This window comes from Corapipo altera, unplaced genomic scaffold, assembly GCF_003945725.1.
Source record: "Corapipo altera isolate COAL_440 unplaced genomic scaffold, ASM394572v1 1, whole genome shotgun sequence".
NCBI lineage: Eukaryota > Metazoa > Chordata > Aves > Passeriformes > Pipridae > Corapipo > Corapipo altera.
The window spans coordinates 35,839,450-35,858,452 of NW_020884873.1; the positions used below are offsets into that span (position 1 = coordinate 35,839,450).

Below are 19,003 nucleotides of genomic sequence, written 5' to 3' on the forward strand. Positions count from 1 at the left end.
AAATATCTTTTTCTAGTCAGATCAAATAATGTATGTGAGCCTAGTTCAGTGAAACTGAGTGCACTCATGAGACTTACTGAGTATTAGAAACTAAACTGTGTTCTTCAGAGGGGAGAGGATGCTATGAGGACATTGCAAAATACAAGCAAAAAGGATAATGAGCCTGAATGCAGTGGTACTACTGCCTTTGCTGGCATCTTGACTTTTAATGGTAAAAATTGAGAAAGCCTGTAACTCTTACCTTTAACTTAGCAATCTTTGTTGTTGCACAGTTATTATGTTAACCAAAAATACTTGTTTCCCACCTGCAAGAAAATGTTCTCTAACTTGAAAGTTTATGATTTATGTACAGATATGTAAGTTGCTAATTATGTGTTATATTTGTTGGAGGTACACTCAGCTTTTAATCTGGATTTGGATCATGATTAAGAGAGGCATTTAAAACAAGTAAGCAATAAGTGCAGGTGTATGTTATAGTGGGAAAATGACTAGAGTATATATTACTTAAACATATAAGCATAGTGATAAAAATACTGAGCAATTGATGAAATAATTTTGTTTAACGACAAGAAGGAGATATAAACCCTAGTGGTTAAAGAGTGTAGTATAATGTCTTTCTACTTTGCCTAGAGAGGCAGCTGCTTTGGCAGAAGCTTTCACCCCTGAGGGATCAATCCTTTACTGTAGTAAGTACAAGGGTAAAGCACGCTTCTTTTTATGGGCAGAAATCCACACAAATCCTGCCAACTGAGGTTCCTCAGGAGACAGATACATTTTATGCAACTCCCAGCAGGCCTCAATACTGCAACAGCAGCACCTTTCCCTTACAGCTCACTTTTTTTTTCTCTCTGGACTAATCAGCTTCTTTCAAGCCACTCTAAGTACGTCTATTTGAGACAAATACAACAGTTTAAGCTGCCACAGCTAAAAGATGCAGATACACGTACAGTTTCACTGTAGCTCTACAGCAGCTATTTTGTGCACATGAGGCTATTTTAAAGATGGTAACCCTAGCACTAACACAAACCGTCTCTCAAAAGTCAGCCCAAAGTCCACAACAGAACTGTTCAATCTATTCTAATTATGCTGTTGAATTTTAGGATTGAAATTAAATGCAGTCCTTTGACAGCCTCCACGTTGAGGCACAGAGGGTTTTTTTAGGTAGCTTATGCTGCTATGGCTCTCCTAAAAAGCAGGGCAGAAAATGAGTCAGTACATTGCCGGACTATCTTGAGGATTAAAGCCCAGTAGCCTGACTCCTTACATCACCTTCCTTCTTCCTCTACCTTCAAGACCTTGTGTCTTCTCACTGCTGTCACCAGCCTTCCCTACTGCTGCTTAAAAAAAATCACTGCTACATCCTCTAAGACAGGAAATTACCAGTTCTCTGAAGGGGAAAAAAAAATAATCAAAAAACCACCTTGGATATGCTCTTCTCTCTTTAGGACGAGCGACAGTCTCTCGTGGTTCTCATGCAGCAGCAAGTAGGCAGCCCATTTCTATACTCAAAAGGGCCCAGATAAACAGTTCTAACAAACGAAGAAACAAACAGGGATTCCCTCTGACAAGGTCACAGGAGCAGATGTAAATGAGCCTGGGAGCAGGAGTTCAACCAAATACAAAAGGTTCTGTGCTCAGTGGGGTTTGGTTAAATAATTCAGGTCCGATCTCTTACGAAGACAAACAAAACCCATTCCCTTCTCAGTGGGGTAACAGAAGCAAACACACTTAAGTTAATGAACACAGCAGGGATTGACCAAACAGTTCAAACTCCCCTTTTGGAGCAGCATGAATTCCTATGAAGCAAATAACCTTAGCCACTCGACACATGAAAACAGAACCTGCTCTGTTTTGGTTGGATGAGTGAAAACTTCCTTGATTACAGAAGTCCTTCAATATTTAGGGGGGCTAAATTTACTATTAAATGCTGATTAAAGAATCATTCTTTTGTTTCTGACGATTCACATGCCAAGTCAAAGTAATGGCACCGAAACGTCCTCTTCAAGCATTCAATCCCACTGTTTTCATAGCTGGTCCAAATTCTAGATCTCCTCACAGTCTTGTACTGCCATCCCCCATCTGTATCCACTATTTTTTCTATGCAGTTGGTCATAGAACTGTTCCTAAGAGATTAAAAGGATTATATGGAAAATACATACATATGTATATATGGTACCTCTGGCAGATCACTACAGGCTGTAAATACCATTCTGCAATACTAGAACTCCCAAAACATCAAAGCAATATACAGGCACTATCTCTTCCAGAGCTTTCCTCATTTCCCCACTTCACCTCCCAGTATGCACCATCTTGCACATAGTTCTTCCTATTTTCATATCACCTTGTGTACTTGTATATAGGTATAAACAATTATTACTATTAGAAAACTATCTACTCACTTTTGTATATTCAGATGCCATAATGAGAAGGAAGTAGATGTTTTCTTGAGACAACAGCAGAATGTAAGATTCTCTGCTAATAAAACAACTCTAACTGCTGTTCAAAGTACTTACAAAATAGGCTGTTCAGCATATAGTTATAACTTCTGGTTTCATCCAGTACATGTTAGTTAGTAGAGAGGACTGATTTAAAAGTAGGATTTAAGCTTCAGTTATTAAGAGATAACAACCTACTTACCCAGGATAGTGTAACACAGAAATTAGAGATCCTAATTTAGGTGGCTAATTTAGGTATCACAAGACTATAGTCCTGCATGCAAAAATTACTGCTGCTATACATTAGGGATAAAACTGCTAAATGGGGGAAAGAAAAAATAGTAAGGAAAAAAATTGTAACTACCTTATTTAAGTTAAAAACTTAATATATCCTAGATCCTAGATCCTTAATAAAACCTATCATTCAGTGCAATTAAACTATCAATATAAGTATAATAATTTCAAAGTAAGTTTGGATATGTCAACCTACACTAGCTTTGCTAATTTTTCAGAAAACAGATACAAAAAAATAAAATCATAGTCTTAAAGCTAAAATACATTCGCATTGAGAACAATATTACTTAAGTCACCATTTTACATATACAGTACTTCAGCAATGCCAAAGTGTATCCAGAAATGCAAGCTTATTATCTAGTAAAGCAACATCTTGTTTCATTAACCCCTTTCTATGCTATTCCATTCAGAAGAAGAATCTACTTTAATTGTGGAAATGACAGGTTTTTGTATCCTATTACAACACAACAATTCATCAGCAACAAAAACCTTGCTATGGCCTACAATTAGCATATAGAAGTCATAAAAGCAAAGGCCAATATTCTCTCTGTTCCTTTCTCAAAAACAAACAAACAAACAAATTAAAAAATCTGAAGACAACTAAAACCCACTCTGAAAATATATCATTCCACTTCTGCTAGCTTGAAGATATATGCCTCTGTGAAATTCTTCAAAATAATATTTCCTTAGGTTAATGTCTCTCCCTTCTACTCTGTTTTCACCTTCTACATTTGTCATTATTCTAAGGTTACATTTTTTTTGTACCTTAATAATGACAACTGAGAGGCAGAATTAAAAACCAGAAGGATAAAGAATGCAAACATTTATAACTCTAAATATAAAAATAGCATGGTAAAATATAAATATTGGTTACTATGGATGAGCATCAGTTGTGCCATATAAAAGCTGTCCTACAAGTAAACATGTCTCAGAGTTTTCAGTTTTAGTGTGGAAAACCCAGTATGCCAGTAGGACGAGCAGAGCAGAATAGTAACTTGCTACTTTACCTTGAGTTTTTTTATTCTAATAAATGGGGAGAAGGACAAATCTCTCACAGAAATAAAGACAGGAAGGGCAGAGAAGATGGACACATTAAAGCATTTATTTCAAACAGAGAAATCATTTTGATAATCATTACGAAAAATAATTTCCATTTAACCTAATCAGGCAAGTCAAAGCAAGTGATCCAAAAGACTAACTAACTGAGTCTTGAGAAGCAGTCAAAAGAATCTCTTCAGCCATTACTGGGTGTAAACCATGAGTAACCCCTTTTAACTCAGTGGAACTGCACCAGAGGAAGCATGCTCAAGCATGGACCTGGAGTCACAGAAACAGAGGAAATGCCAATCAAGCAACACTGACATATTAAGTGACTGAGAGAAAACACCACAGTGCTTTTAGATGTCAGTTATAAATGCCCTTCCTGGATTTCTCTGCCTTACATGAGCTTGGCCCTTATATTCATTAGCTTTGCTTATCAACCCCTTTCATTATACTACTATAGCTAAAACCTAAACAGACCACAGTCTATGCATGGGACTAATAATGATCTAGTGTTGTTATGTATGAATGAAGAAATAAGTTAAGCTGAAATGATGCACCCCCGTATCCAGCATAACTACATCAAAACATCTCATTTTGAATAACTACATCAGAAAAACATAAAACCAAAAAAATACCTTATGACCTTAGCCAGCATAATTATATCTGCATAAGAACAAGAAAACAGAATCTCTTTTTTCCTTATTCTTCACAAATACAAAGCATACTCCGTGTTTTGTAAATACAGGATATTATGGCATATTCTTTTCTACCTATTTTCCTTAAATATACAACCCAGAGGTAAAAAAAATACACGAGTTTTTTTCATTCCTTCCTAAAATATGATGTTGTGGTTTCTAATAATTGAGTCCCCTGATTCACCTTTTGTAGTGTTGGTGAGAAGGGAAAGAGGCTGCCTAACGGAAGATGGGGAGTTAGGATCCCTGTGTGATACAATGAGTAGTGATCTTAAAAATTCCTCAAGGTAGAAAGGAATTCTTTAGTTTAATATTATGTACAAATTATTATAAAGATGTACATTCTAAAAATGGGTTGGTGATAGGATGATAGGCCCATTGCCTTCTTCAGCATCCAGCACCAATTTCCCTCCATAGTCTATTTTGTTCTCTCCACAAAATAGACTTGCTCATCCAGCTTGTCTCTGCCCTATGCACACTTTTTTCTGCCTCTGAAACAAGTCTTCAGTTCCAGAATGCAGTTTATATCTCACCAATTTTCACTTCTAAGATCAGCAGGAAGGACTGCTGAGAACACAGGGTCCAGTACCCAGATTCAGACCCAAATCCATCCATGGCAGAGCATGCAAAAGCAGTTAAAATTCCAGAAAAGATTTGTTCAGTGGACAGTATACTCAGTAAAGGGAGAATTGTCAAGGAATTTAGCAATTCCAATTGTTAAGAAATCAGACACCTACATTACTATGGGGAGCTTATTTGCATCATTGAGTGGTTCTTTTTTTTCTCTGTTTTGTGAACTTGCCCTGAGGGCCATATTAAGAATGCAAACTATAGGAGTTCAATTTAGTTATCACAACTCCTATGGCATTTTAATTCAATAGCATGGCAAACTGTTGAAACATCCTACACAAAATGTTTCAAATTTCCATCTCTCAATAAAGTCAGCAAAGAAAAGCAGCTATGTCTCTCAGAAGCCAGGTTCTTACAGCTGGTAGTTTGAACATAGCCTTGCGTCACTACAAAAATTCTAATCCTCACTGCCAAATACCAAATTGTTATGCCAGAGATTTTAAAAGAATGTCACAAAGCATCTAATTTTTAATGTTTAAAAAAACACTCGTTAGAGCATGCTGAAAGTAGGCACATTTCTCTATCTGCAATACTAATCAAATCCATCGCAATAGGAAACGATTAAGTTTTTAAAAAATAAAATATGCATTTTGCATGTATGCTTTTGCCATTTTTGTCGGCACAGAAATGATGAGGGGGTTTTGGATTTTTTCTTTGCATTTTTAATACTTTAAAATAAATGTTTGTTCTTGGTATTTCTTGATTTCAGAAAAGAAGCAGTGAGAAGTACAATTCTGAAGCTGACACTGTGAGTTTGAAACTAACATAAGAGACAAATTCAGATTTCATCTTTTTTTGTCTCCTTTTTGCTTGTACCATAAACTGCAAGAATGTCTAACTGCTGAGTGGCAAGCATGAATGCTAAAACCTTCATTAATCTACTTCTCTGAAAAAAAAAAAATCTATCTTTTGGGAAGATGTACTGCTGTTCTGTGACTGATTTTACTAAACTCTATTAGTAAAACTGCAGAACACATGCAGAAGGCAATGCATATCATTGCACTGTCAATACCACCACTGCAGTGACAGCAAACCATAGAATCATAGAATCAGCCGTGTTGGAAAAGACCTCTGAGATCATCAAGTCCAACCCTTGATCCAACACCACCACAGTTACTAGACCATGGCACTAAGTGCCACATCCAGTCTCATCTTAAAAACCTCCAGGGACGGAGAATTCACCACCTCCCTGGGCAGCCCATTCCAATGTATGGTTACTCTCTCCATAAAAAATTTCTTCCTAATATCCAACTTAAACCTCTCCTCACACAGCTTAAGATCATGCCCTCTTGTCTTACTGATAGTTGCCGGGAGAAGAGATTGACCCCCACCTGGCTACAACCTCCTTTCAGGGAGTTTGTCTCCCTTGAGCCTCCTCTTCTCCACGTTGAACAACCCCAGCTCCCTCAGCCTCTCCTCACAGGACTTGTGCTCGACTCCCTTCACCAGCCTCGTTGCTCTTCTCTGGACCTGCTCCTTCCTGAACTGAGGGGCCCAGAACTGGACACAGCACTCCAGGTGTGGCCTCACCAGCACTGAGTACAGGACAAGAATCACTTCCCTGGACCTGCTGGCCACACTGTTCCTGATCCAGGATGCCATTGGCCTTCTTGGCCACCTGGGCACACTGCTGACTCATGTTCAGCCTCCTGTCAATCCAAACTCCCAGATCCCTTTCTACCTGGCTGCTCTCCAGCCACTCTTGTCCCTAGTCTGTAGTTCTGCATGGGGTTGCTGTAACCAAAATGCAGGACCTGGCACCTGGCCTTGTTGAACCTCATCTCGTTGGAATCAGACCATCTCTCCTGCTTGTTCAGGTCCCTCTGATCCTTCCAGCAGGATCAACACTCCCCATCAGCAGAGTGTCATCTGCAAATTTGCTAATGGTACACTCAATCCCCTCATCCAGATCATCAGTAAAGATACTAAACAGAATTGGGCCCAACACTGATCCCTGGGGAACACCACTAGTGACCGGCCGCCAACTGGATGCAGCACCACTCACCACCACTCTCTGGGCCCAGCCATCAGCCAGTTCCTAACCCCGCACAGAGTGCCCCTGTCCAAGCTGTGGGCTGCCAGCTTTTTCAGGAGAATGCTGTGGGAGATTGTGTCAAAGGCTTTGCTGAAGTCCAGATAGACCACATCCACAGCCTTCCCCTCATGCACCAGGCGGGTAACCTGATCATTAAAAGAGATCAGGTTGGTTAGACAGGACATGCCCCTCTTCAACTCATGCTGTCTGGGTCTGCTCCATAGTTCTAAAGTTCTTTGTGGCTAAAGTTCTTTGACTCCAAACACATTTTGAATCCCTTTACAACTCTTTGTTACATGTGTTATCCCTAGGTGCCAAACTTGGGAGTACAGTCAACAGTTTGCTAATACTTAGGCCACATAATGGAAGGACACTACGCAGTGGTCATGCTTGAAGCAGGAGTCTGCCAGAAGGTGTAGCAAGATGAGCTCTTTACTCTAAAGGACCAAATTTAAAAAAAATATATCAAAATAAGAAAAGCAAAAAATACAGTTATTTTGTGCAACATGCTTTCTTAATGTCCCCACAACACTTTGTTCATCACCTACAGCTGAGTCTTCCACTGGAAAACCTTAAAGAGAGACAAAAGTGAAATAACTACCAAGTTTGCTGTTAAAACAACCGGAAGTCTTTTGGGGGCTACAAATTTTCATGCTGAAAGAAAACAAACACTGTTAAAACAATCTTGCATGTTTGGATAACTCCAGTTGCAGAGTTTCATGCTTTGACCATTTTATGTGGTTTGATGCTGTCTTTATCTTTCATAGTAACCATATGAAAAGAAAGTCAAATCCACCTATTCTCAAATATTCAAACTTCTACAATGTTTAGGTATCCTGCAGTTTGCTAATAGCCGACTTAAAGTACAAGTTTCCTTACAGTCTAAAGTTATTAGGCAATTTATATGATTTACACTATTATTCAAAGCACTGTTTTCTTGTTGGGTGGAACTGAAATATATTTAATAATTTACATTCAATATTCATGACACCAAGTTGAAAGAAAATGCAACAGCATCAAATGAAAAAAAAAATAATCTGACTTAAGTTTGTTCTCTAGTGCTTCCTGATTTTATGAATTAACATTAATTCCATTTCTTAAGATCTTAAGTCTTACAACCACAAAGGAAAAGAGTATATTATGATAAGGTTCCATTCTTTTCCTCCTTCATTTTTGGAAATTTTTGAAAGTGCCCTACCTACATTAATATACTTCTGGAAATGCTTATTCATTTTTTTATCAGCAAATGCTCTTCATTCACCCCTCTGATGACACATTATTGTACGTGTCATGAGACAGGAAAGCACCATGTCCTGAAAGTAAAAAAAATATTAGCACAGAACTGGAAGCTTGACCTTGAAGAGAAACAAATAAAGAAACTACTTAAAGACTGCATAAACTAAAACTAAAGATAAAATCTTCAAAAGAAGGAGATGAACATGATCAATCTCCACTCCCTCTTCCTGACACAAATACTATGAATTAAAAATTTTAAGATTGCAAAGATAAAACCAAAATGTGACTCCTTCTAGTTTGCCAGCCACTGTGACCTGCTTAGGTAGCCCTTTGCTCTTCAATAAGAGTTTAACATTATTTTGATTGTTTGATCATTAGACTAACAGCTACAAAAAATATTAGATAGATTGTAAAGCCAAATAGAGCTCTACAGTCATTTTGTCCAACATCCTCTACTCCTTAAGTCATGGAATATTATCTCTTTACTCCTATAACCCAATTACTTTTGTTTGAATACTGCAAACTTTTCTTCAAATGTCCCGAGATTCAAAATAAAATTACAAAAGTTGGCCTAACAGCTCACAAATACATTCAAGTCAAGGAATGTAGGTTTGGACTGAGATGCATATATGGAACTCAGCCAGTTTCTCATTTTCATTTGACACATAAAACAGGTGGTCAGTGACCTCCTATTTTCCTATCTAACCTCCTCCTTGGTTCTGGGCAAATATTATGCCACATATATTACAAAAACAGACACAGAAACTGGTAACATTCTCTATCAATGATAGCTATGACCTAACCCTTTTTTAATAAAAAACAAAATATAATTACATTTTTCTAATTATTCCAACTTTGGAACAAAATTCATTTAGCAGCACAGATTATTAGCATGGCCCAAGAACATTATTCTTGATCCTCACAGAAGAAAATTGACAGCTTTAATTCTGGTAAATGGTGTTAAGGAATATAATTAATAGAGAATTCTATTCAGACACCATCCTTGCTAAAGCAAAATCCTCCTCAAGAAAAATGAATCTCTACAAAAGCATCATGTGATGTTGCAATAGGAGATAAAATCAGGTGACTGCAGTCCCTTTCCTTGAACTGAAATGGGTCCAATAATAGCCAGAGTAACTGAAAACAAAACAACCTGCCCATTGTAAAAGGAGGACAAGATAATTTAATTAAGAAACAAAGGTTACTAAAGAGGACTTTTTCTAAAATGAAGAAAAACAATGAATGTCAGAAAAATATACTAGAAAAGAAGCATGGTGTAGTGAACCAAATCCAACACAGAAAAGTGATGAAAGAAAAACAATTTTAAAAAATACCAGCTCGTGATTCAATAATTGTTCTTTTCTCTCCCTTAACTTTCCTGTCCATAAATTTAGGCTGCCCAAAGGATCTCCTGCCTCCATAAAATTTGGATTCTAAAATGAGGATTTTGCCATAGTAAGAGTTGAGTGAGCTTAAATCCTATATATACTACAGAGAAGTGACAGATGGAATTAAGTTAAAGAGCTAGAAGGAGAGTCTTTTAATATACTATTAATGATGCATTCATTTACAGTGGAAATTGCTGAAATGAAATTCCTTCAATTTTTACTGCAGCTGCAGAGTCTCAATATTTAACTACATTGCCGAGTTGTTTGTTGTTTTTTTTTTTAATTTCTCTTTGTAATATTTCAAAGTCTCCTCCTTTACATGTAAAATACCTGTTCAGATTAGTGTATCACTACACAGTCTGAAGAGTTTGCCTGCCTGTGCTAATTTGGTTTTCCACCATCCATGAAGACCTTCCATGAAGGCCACAGTTAGTATTTAAGCTATTCCACGTCTCCATCATATAAATAATATAAGGCAGTCTTCATTAACCTAAATTATTTAGAACTGCCATAAAAGAAAATCCATTAATACCCAGCCTCCCTTTGCCTATTCAAAATGATCGGCTGTTTTGCACTGAAGACACTTACATTGTAAACACTGTGTTGCAAACTAAGCTAGCTGCACCCTTACAGATACATGGAGTTACAGCCCTGTAATAAATCGCACAAATAATAGACATATCTGGAGTATAATCTCTTCTCTGAATTTTTTCCACCATGTAGCAGGAGCAGATATTCAGCACTCATGCTCAAGTACAATATTCAGAGTTAGCAGACAATAATGAAAGAAGAAAGGAGAAAGTTGATTTAAAAATAAGAAGATAATCACTTGTGCATTATTCCTATATTTAATACTGGTACATAAAAAAATATCCAGTATATCCTCCAATGGAATCTGCAAGCACCGATTTCATTACTATTCAATTAGTAACTTGAGTCACAGATGGAATTCACTATGGAAACAGGAGTGATTATTATGGAGACCAACCAAAGAAGAAGGGATACCTTCATGAGGCATCAGCTTCCTTCAGTTTCTCTCTTTTTCCCAAAACACCTTTCAATAACACTTTCAGTAAAATTCCTTTACTGAAAGAGTAGGATGGCACCTGAAAGTCCAGCTATCTGCAAATGTTACTCTGTTTTGTTTTGTTATCCTATTCATCTCACTGGAAAAGCAGTGAAAAACCTGTGCCAGTTCTGTGACCCTGCAGGACTGAGAGGTAATGTGTTGTCCTAGGCACACCTGGGGACACTCTGGTCCCTGGAATATGAACAGGGCAACTTCTCAGTCTTTTCTAAAACTCATTGCCTTTTAGAGGCCACTTCAACAAGTATGAACCTGGGACAATTGCTCCTCACCAAGGAGACTCTTCAGACCATTCCCTTCAAGGACTGTGTGCTAGCAGAGATCAAGTAAAGAGAATGATGGAGGAGTATTTTCCTGGCTCTGGTACCAATTTCAGCAGGAGCTCTGTACAGAACCATTAACTAAAGCCAGCAGTGTTTCGAGATAATAATGCTAGAGTTGTGGTGCTCAGAACAGTCCAGAGCAGGGAAACCAGCGCTGCAGTTGCATGGAGCAATAGTAGCTCCATCCAGATCCACCTCCTCCAAGGTCACCTCGACCACAGAGCTTCTTGCAGGCCCGTCTCTGATGACGGCAAACGCGGCAGCACGTTTTTTGCTGCTCCCCGCCCATATTTCCCAGCGGAGCTCCCCGGGGCGGAGGAACCCCGGACCACGGCTCCGCTCGGGGTGGGCGCTGCCGAAGGGCGCGGGGATGCGGCGAAAGGCGGCCCCGGCACTGTGCTCGCCGCCCGGCGGGGATGCGCGCAGCGGCGCGGGGGAGGGATCGCGCCTTGCTCCCCCCAGAGCTGCGGCCCCGGCCCGGCCCCGCCGCCCGCCTCCCTCCCTGCCCCGCTGTCAGAGCCGGCCGCCCGCGGGGCAGCGGGGCACGGCGGGTGTGCGGCGTCTCCCTGCGGTGGCTGCTTTGGTACCGAGGGCGGCGGTGCGCCCCACGCGGGGTCCGTCCGTCTATCCATCCATCCATCCATCCGACCATCCCTGCGTGGGCGGCGGCTCGTGTGTGTGTGTGACTGACAGTGCGGCGCGCACAGCGCGGGGCAGCCGCCCCTCGCAGCCCTCCGGGGCCACGGCGGCGCGCCGCGGCTGGGGCAGCCCCTTCTCCGTCCCCCGGAGCCCTCCCCAGTGGGGGCGACCTCAGCGGCCTCGCTGCTCGTCCTCCTCCTCCCTCCTGGCGGGTAGGTTACGTTACCTGGTCTCTAGCTCGGGCTGGATCTAATCTTGCGGCCGCCGCCGGCTCCTCTCCCTGCCGCGGGTGCGAGTGGGGGAATTAATTTATTTATTTTCCATGAGGTGCCCTCGGCAGCGGGAGAGCCCGGGCCGGGCGGCAGGGAGGGAGGCCTGGGTGCTGCTGTGGGGCCGACGGGGCGCCCCTGTCCCGGGAGAGCTGCCGGGGAGCGGCCGAGACGCTTCAGCACCGGCGCGGGGGGGCGGGGGCTGCGGAGGAGACGCCTCTCGGGCTGCCCAACCCGGCTCCGCGGGGCCGGCGGGGGCGCGGCGCCCGGCCCGTGGAGAAGGGGATGGAGCCAGCGCCAGCGGGAGGTGGGGTGGGACGAGACGGGACGGGATGTACCGCGCTGTAGCGCGCTGGTGCGGGCGGGCGGGCGGGCACGGCCGGGCCCCCGCGCCACCTGGAGCCACTCCCGCCCACCTGCCCGGCCCGCGGCACCCGGAGCCGCTACATTCTCCAGAAATTCTGTCCTTAAGGCTAAAATCCTGTGGTGAAAGAGATCAACATAATCATATCATTGCATTATTAAAACCTTTACCATCATGCCTATTCTTATGCATAAAGGTTGCACATTATGTACAATACTTAAAGTAGTGTGAGGAGGCTGGAATAATTGTGGTCGTTTATATTGTGTTGCAAAATGTACAAAAGGAAATGTGATTATCATAGTATATATTTTAAAAAAGCTTTATTGCATGCACTTTGTTAGTGAGAGCTTTATGAATAGGATCTTTACAGGCATGTAAAGGAACTGAGGCTGCCTGTGTATGGATAAGAGGAGAGAGAACTTGGGGATATTCTAGTTTGCTGAGCTCCTAGTGAAGGAAGGAAAGACTTGAACTTGTGCAGTTTATTTTTGTCTGTTTATTTTCCATTAATAATATTTGAATCCCTTAGCTAGCACCAGCCACAAAAAGTTTAGAAAAATAATCTGGAAAGGAGCATGTCACCCTTCAAAAAAGTGGCAACATCAATGGCAATGCCCATTACACATTCAAGAATCCATCCACAGAGGACTGCCATCTGAAACACAAGTTAACAGAAATCAGGTTTCTTTGGCTCCTTTTCTTATGAATCTGTTTCCTTTTATGTGAGAAGTGTTATTAATTATTCTGTGTTTTAAACTATAATCATGAAACCTGTAGATACCAGTAATGTAACATTTTATCATTCCTTCATTCTTTAGGATGTTATTGTTATAATTTATGTATTGTCTGTTTCCAGGGCAAGTTTTTCAGATTCAGGAGAGAATACTTTGTCACGTGTTTGTAAAGCAGCCAGGTCTCTACAGTCTCTGGGCAGATTCTGGCACTGTACTCATAAGGATCAGTAAGTAGTTCACTGGTAGAGACAGCAAACACTGTTCTTCCTGAAACAAACTGAAGAGTTTGGAATCATTTTTGTGACATTGCATAAACTAAGTAATACTTGAGTTGCATATCTGAGTCCAGGGACATTTTTAGAAACAAACATGGTGACTGACAGGGCAGCTTGTGTAAGTCACAGTTACATTAATTTAAGTAGCAGTATCGGTCATCTCTTACGCAAGTGTATGAAAGGAGCCTGTGCCCAGCATCCTCAGAGACATGGTATCTGTCCAGGCAGCAGGTTGCACTACAGGCTTTGGGGTCCACTGAGGGGCCCACTAAGACCCCCAAGGGGCCCACTAAGCCAGTTGGAGGAAAGAACAAATGCTAAGCTGTGACTCTTGGGCATGCAAGCAAAGAAAACTTGGGTACCAATGCCCATGGCCAAACTCTTCTAGGCAGGCCCACAATTACAGGATTAAAAATGTGTAAATTATGATGAAATCTGATGAAAAGTCTTTCCTAGAAAAGCTACTAGTGCTGAAATCAAAGATGTATATTTGACATTATAGTAGTCTTAAGCTCTCTTATATATTCAAACACTTTTTGTGTTCTGGAGGAAATTCTAGGCCATATAGGACCTCAGGCAGTTCCTGTAAAATGCCTAGCATATCCACATTGCCATTTACAGTGGAATATTACAGATTACATGCTGGTTTATATAAAGTTAAGAGAGTGATTTTCAAAGGGACCTGAAAAATAATACATGAATATGGAAATTATACCTCTTTTTTCTTGCATATTTCTATTGTAAACAAAGGGGTCCAGGAGGGATGGACATGCTTCAAGAAGGAAATCTTGAACGCACAGGAGCAGGCTGTCCCAGTGCGCTGAAAGGCAAGCCGGCAGAGAAGATGGCCAGCCTGACTGAACAGGGAGATTCTTAAGGAAAACAGGGGAAAAAAGAGAGCTTACCAACTATGGAAAAAAGGGCTGGCTACTGATGAAGAGTTTAAGAATATAGTTAGGTCATGTAGAAAGAAAATTAGAGAGGCAAAGGCACAATTTGAACTCAATCTAGCCACTACTTTTAGGGATAACAAGTGCTTCTACAAATACATCAATAGCAAAAGGAGGGGCAAGGAAAACCTCCATTCTTTGTTGGACATGATGGGGAACATAGTTACCAAAGATGAGGAAAAGGCTTCTTTGCCTCAGTTTTCAGCAGTAAGACAGGTTGTCCTCAGGACAAGTGGCCTCCAGAGCTGGTAGACAGAGACAGGAAGCCGAATAGTCCCCCTGTAATCCAGGAGGAAGCACTTTGCGACCTGCTGAGCCACTTAGATCCTCACAAGTCTATGGGACCAGATGGGATCCCTCCTAGAGTGATGAGGAAGCTGGCGGAAGAGCTCACCAAGCCGCTCTCCATCATTTACCAACAGTCCTGGCTCACTGGGGAGGTCCTAGATGATTAGAAGTTGGTGAATGTCACACCGATCCACAAAAAGGGCTGCAAGGCAGATTTGGAAAACTACAGGCCTGTCAACCTGAGCTCAGTGCTTGGCAAGGTTATAGGGCAGATCATCCTATGTGCAATCACACAACACCTACAGGATGGACAAGGGATCAGATCAAGCCAGCACAGGTTTAGGAAGGGCAGGTCCTGTCTGACCAACCTGATCTCCTTTTATGATCAGGTGACCTGCCTGATGGATGAGGGGAAGGCTGTGGATGTGGTCTATCTGAACTTCAGCAAAGCCTTTAACACCATCTCCCACAGCATTCTCCTGAAAAAGCTGGCAGCCCACAGCTTGGACAGGGGCACTCTGTGCTGAGTTAAGAACTGGCTGATGGCTGGGCCCAGAGAGTGGTGGTGAGCGGTGCTGCATCCAGTTGGCGGCCGGTCACTAGTGGTGTCCCCCAGGGATCAGTGTTGGGCTCAGTTCTGTTTAGTATCTTTACTGATGATCTGGATGAGGGGATTGAGTGTACCATTAGCAAATTTGCAGATGACACCGAGCTGGGGGGAAGTGTTGATCCTGCTGGAAGGCAGGAGGGCTCTTCAGAGGGATCTGAACAAGCAGGAGAGATGGTTTGATTCCAACGAGATGAGGTTCAATAAGGCCAAGCACTCTAGCCACAACAACCCCTGCCTGCTAAAGGCAGGAGAGCAGCCAGGTAGAAAAGGACCTGGGAGTTTGGATTGATGGGAAGCTGAACAGGAGCCAGCAGTGTGCCCAGGTGGCCAAGAAGGCCAATGGCATCCTGACCTGGATCAGGAACAGTGTGGCCAGCAGGTCCAGGGAAGTGATTCTTGCCCTGTACTCAGCACTAATGAGGCCATACCTGGAGTACTGTATCCAGTTCTGGGCCCCTCAGCTCAGGAAGGATATTGAGGTGCTGGAGCAGGTCCAGAGAAGAGCAACAAGGCTGGTGAAGGGACTCGACCACAAGTCCTCTGAGGAGATGCTGAGGGAGCTGGGGTTGTTCAGCCTGGAGAAGAGGAGGCTCAAGGGAGACCTCATCACTCTACAACTACCTGACAGGAGGTTGTAGCCAGGTGGGTGTCTGTCTGTTCTCCCAGGCAACCAGCAGTAGGACAAGAGGGCATGATCTTAAGCTGTGTGAGGAGAGGTTTAGGTTGGATATTAGGAAGAAATTTTTTATGGAGAGAGTAACCAGACATTGGAATGGGCTGCCCAGAGAGGTGGTGAATTCTCCGTCCCTGGAGGTTTTTAAGATGAGACTGGATGTGGCACTGTAGAATGAGGGCTCCGAAGTAATTTGATTCCCTGTTGCAGACTGAAAAAAAACCTGTTCTCATTCTGCATCTTTCCAGTGTTGGTGCACCTTTGCTGTAGGAAATCCGTTATTCAAAGTAAAAATGTTCATAGCTACCCTCTTAGGGTAAGAATTAAAAATGTTTGAGTGATAGCAATTAATCATTTCCGAGTGAATTTCTGGAAGCTACCAAAAGTTCAGAGCTGGTACATGTGTATATGTGTCTCTGTGTGGGAGTGTGGCATTATGTATTTTTCAGTGAAATAATTGTAAAGAAGAAATTAAACCACTTATCATATACACATGTGTGTCTATGAAAAGAGTCACACATCTAGTTATTCATTTTGTCCATTCGATAGTGTGATAGATTTCTGTGAGGTTGCGTGTTAAACACTCAATTTGGTTGATAACAGCTTGAGGTCTTTTTAGTGATATTAACATAAAAGATTTGTAAGTATTAGTTTTCACTAGAGAAAAAAAAATGCTGCAAGCATTAAATATGTGATGGTATTTTCTGTAAGTCTATCCGCTTATTGTTTGGGTAAGTCCTCTACTAGAATAGTCCATTTTCCCCACATGCCACTCGTTTTAGTTGAAACAAGAATTTTATGAGTCATCCACTAAGCTTAGATTCCTCTGCTACATCTCAGGTTATGTCTTTCTTGTTACAGAGTTTGAATCTAAAGGGTGCATGTTTATGGTTGTATGTTGTTCTGGCATACACAGGATTACATTCTGATTATGTTCTGCTTTTTTTCTGGATTGGTTTTGGTTCCATATATACCCAACTCAAACTTCTCTCATGTCCATAAGCAGGTTCTTTTCATTTCTAACCAATACACAGAACAGTATCATGAATATTATATTGCTGAATCATATAGGCCACCTTCTGTGAGCTTTATATTAACAACTAATAATCATCAACCTGTGTCTCACTCCACCCCCATTCATACACACAAATAGCTCTCTCATTACCATAAAACTTAATCCTAGTCCTGTTAGTGAATGAGATACATATACTTCAAGTTTTGTGATAAGATTCATATAACTATGATTAGAGTGTAGAATTCTAATGACAATATATAGCCAAAGTATGTCTTTCTGTTGAGGTCAGTTTTCTCTATAACCATCAACCATGTCTATTCTAGGCCCAATAAAATTCTTCTCTTTTACAGCTCACAGTGACAGAGAACACAGCACATTGTAACTACAGGACTTTCATTCGACTGTGAAAGATCTCTATCAAGCCTCACAGAGAATATGAGGCAGCTGGCAGTTATCAGCTGAAGCAGGTAGTCAGTAAAAGTGTAGAAGATAAATAGATAATTGAAAACCAATCTGGAAACCTGGGAGAGATAATAAGCCTCTCTTCTAAAAGGGAGCCAACAACTCAGGTAGGTCACTGATGAAATCAACTCCCAGATCAGGTTGTGTCTAATACTACTGAAAATACAGTGGCAGTTCATGCCTATCATGACTGAAGTAGTAGTCAAGTTGTTGGAAATGTAGTTTGGCGTATTCAGTTATACAAATCAGTATTGCACTAGAATGAAGAAGGGTCATACTGCTGAAAGACAGGTAACCAAAATCCTAGGAACACCATGACCCTCTGCTAAATTGCAGTTGCCAAAATAGAAAAGTAGTTCCACCGCCTTCTTACCCTCCATGCTGCTTTATCTGCCATGCAACCATTACATAGTATTCCTGCCATACTGACTCTAGTCCTCTGTGGGGCAAGTGATTACTTTTTCATGTGATTTCTATTTATATTAAAATAATGGAACTATTCTGTTTTCTCTGCCATGAGCACAGAGAATAGAGGGGAAGGCTCATGTCTACGAGTAAAAGAATGTGTTGATCTTAGTCACTCCATTTTAAAAGTCTTAAAAACAATCTTTCTCTTCGAGTCACTCATGATTCTCGAATTCCTGTCTGCAGAAAAGTGTGAAATCTTGCATGAACGTGCAAGGAAACTAGTACCATTTTGTAACTCTTCTTGTTGGGTTCTGAGATCTTGTAGAGCTATATTGGTGGTAGGGAGATAGCACAGGGAGATATTTTTGTGAGAGTGGGAACAGAGAAGCAGTCTTTGGCATATTGCCAAAAAGAAAGTAGCATTTTTCCACCAGAGAAGTGTTTGAATTGTTCTACTGACATGTGTCTTTATTTTGTTAAACAACTCAGGTGGACCACAGGAAATAGCTGATGACAATGTAATATTAATTCTTGTGGAGGTGAACAGAACAACAACAACAAAAAAAAAAACCCAAACAAAGAAAGACTTCTTCTGCTCTTTGCTTTAAAAGATGCTTTTTAAAAATTTTTCTGCAAGACACATTTAAAAATCTGTCTACAAGAATTATAAATAATTCTGTGCATTTACACTGGAAGAGCATAAAGCAAAACACATGCATCAAATATTTCTAGAGTGTTAGTTGCTACAGTTAGAGTACTAGCTAAGAAAGCAACATATTAAATTTACAAAATCCATTAACAAAATATACATGTGTCCCTGTTGCTGGTTGCAGAAATAATATGAGTCATTTGAGCAGTCTATGTAATTCTTAAAAAGTAGTGGATGTACATGTTTTTATTTTTCATGTATTGTTTTAATATTTGTTTTACTATGATACTGGACATTAATTGCTTGTGTAGTTCTGTAAGTTCTGCTTCTAAGTAGTGAGTGTTGAGGATATTTTTCATATCGCATTCTGTGACTGCTAAAACAAAAAAAGATCAAAGTTTTAAAGCTTAAAAATGCATCAAAAGTTTAAAATTACCATTTGCTATTTTGAGGCCTAATTCATCTTTCCATTATAATCCTAGTGATAGACTTCAGGCCAC

The 19,003-nt window shown here is 41.0% G+C and overlaps 2 protein-coding genes across 9 annotated transcripts in view; one reads left to right on the plus strand and one right to left on the minus strand.

Annotated features, from left to right (window-relative positions):
• The window catches only part of SLC16A7 (solute carrier family 16 member 7), an 80,640-nt gene extending 68,291 nt beyond the window's left edge, over positions 1–12,349 (minus strand). Inside the window, exon 1 of the mRNA XM_027656680.1 lies at positions 12,033–12,349. The gene's annotated coding sequence lies outside the window, so the exon portion shown is untranslated. The remainder of the gene's footprint in view (positions 1–12,032) is intronic.
• LOC113953507 (ataxin-2-like) overlaps positions 11,523–19,003 on the plus strand; it is a 52,474-nt gene continuing 44,993 nt past the window's right edge. Inside the window, exons 1-5 of one of the 8 annotated variants that reach the window (XM_027656721.1) lie at positions 11,523–12,018; positions 12,969–13,120; positions 13,296–13,400; positions 17,335–17,553; positions 18,344–18,409. In XM_027656721.1, coding sequence (XP_027512522.1) covers positions 11,538–12,018; positions 12,969–13,120; positions 13,296–13,343 — 681 coding nt within the window. In that variant the 5' untranslated portion in view covers positions 11,523–11,537 and the 3' untranslated portion in view covers positions 13,344–13,400; positions 17,335–17,553; positions 18,344–18,409. Of the gene's footprint in view, positions 12,019–12,488; positions 13,121–13,295; positions 13,416–17,334; positions 17,554–18,343; positions 18,410–19,003 lie in introns of those variants that run through there. The other 7 variants (XM_027656712.1, XR_003529902.1, XM_027656732.1 and 4 more) reach the window with 7 other exon arrangements.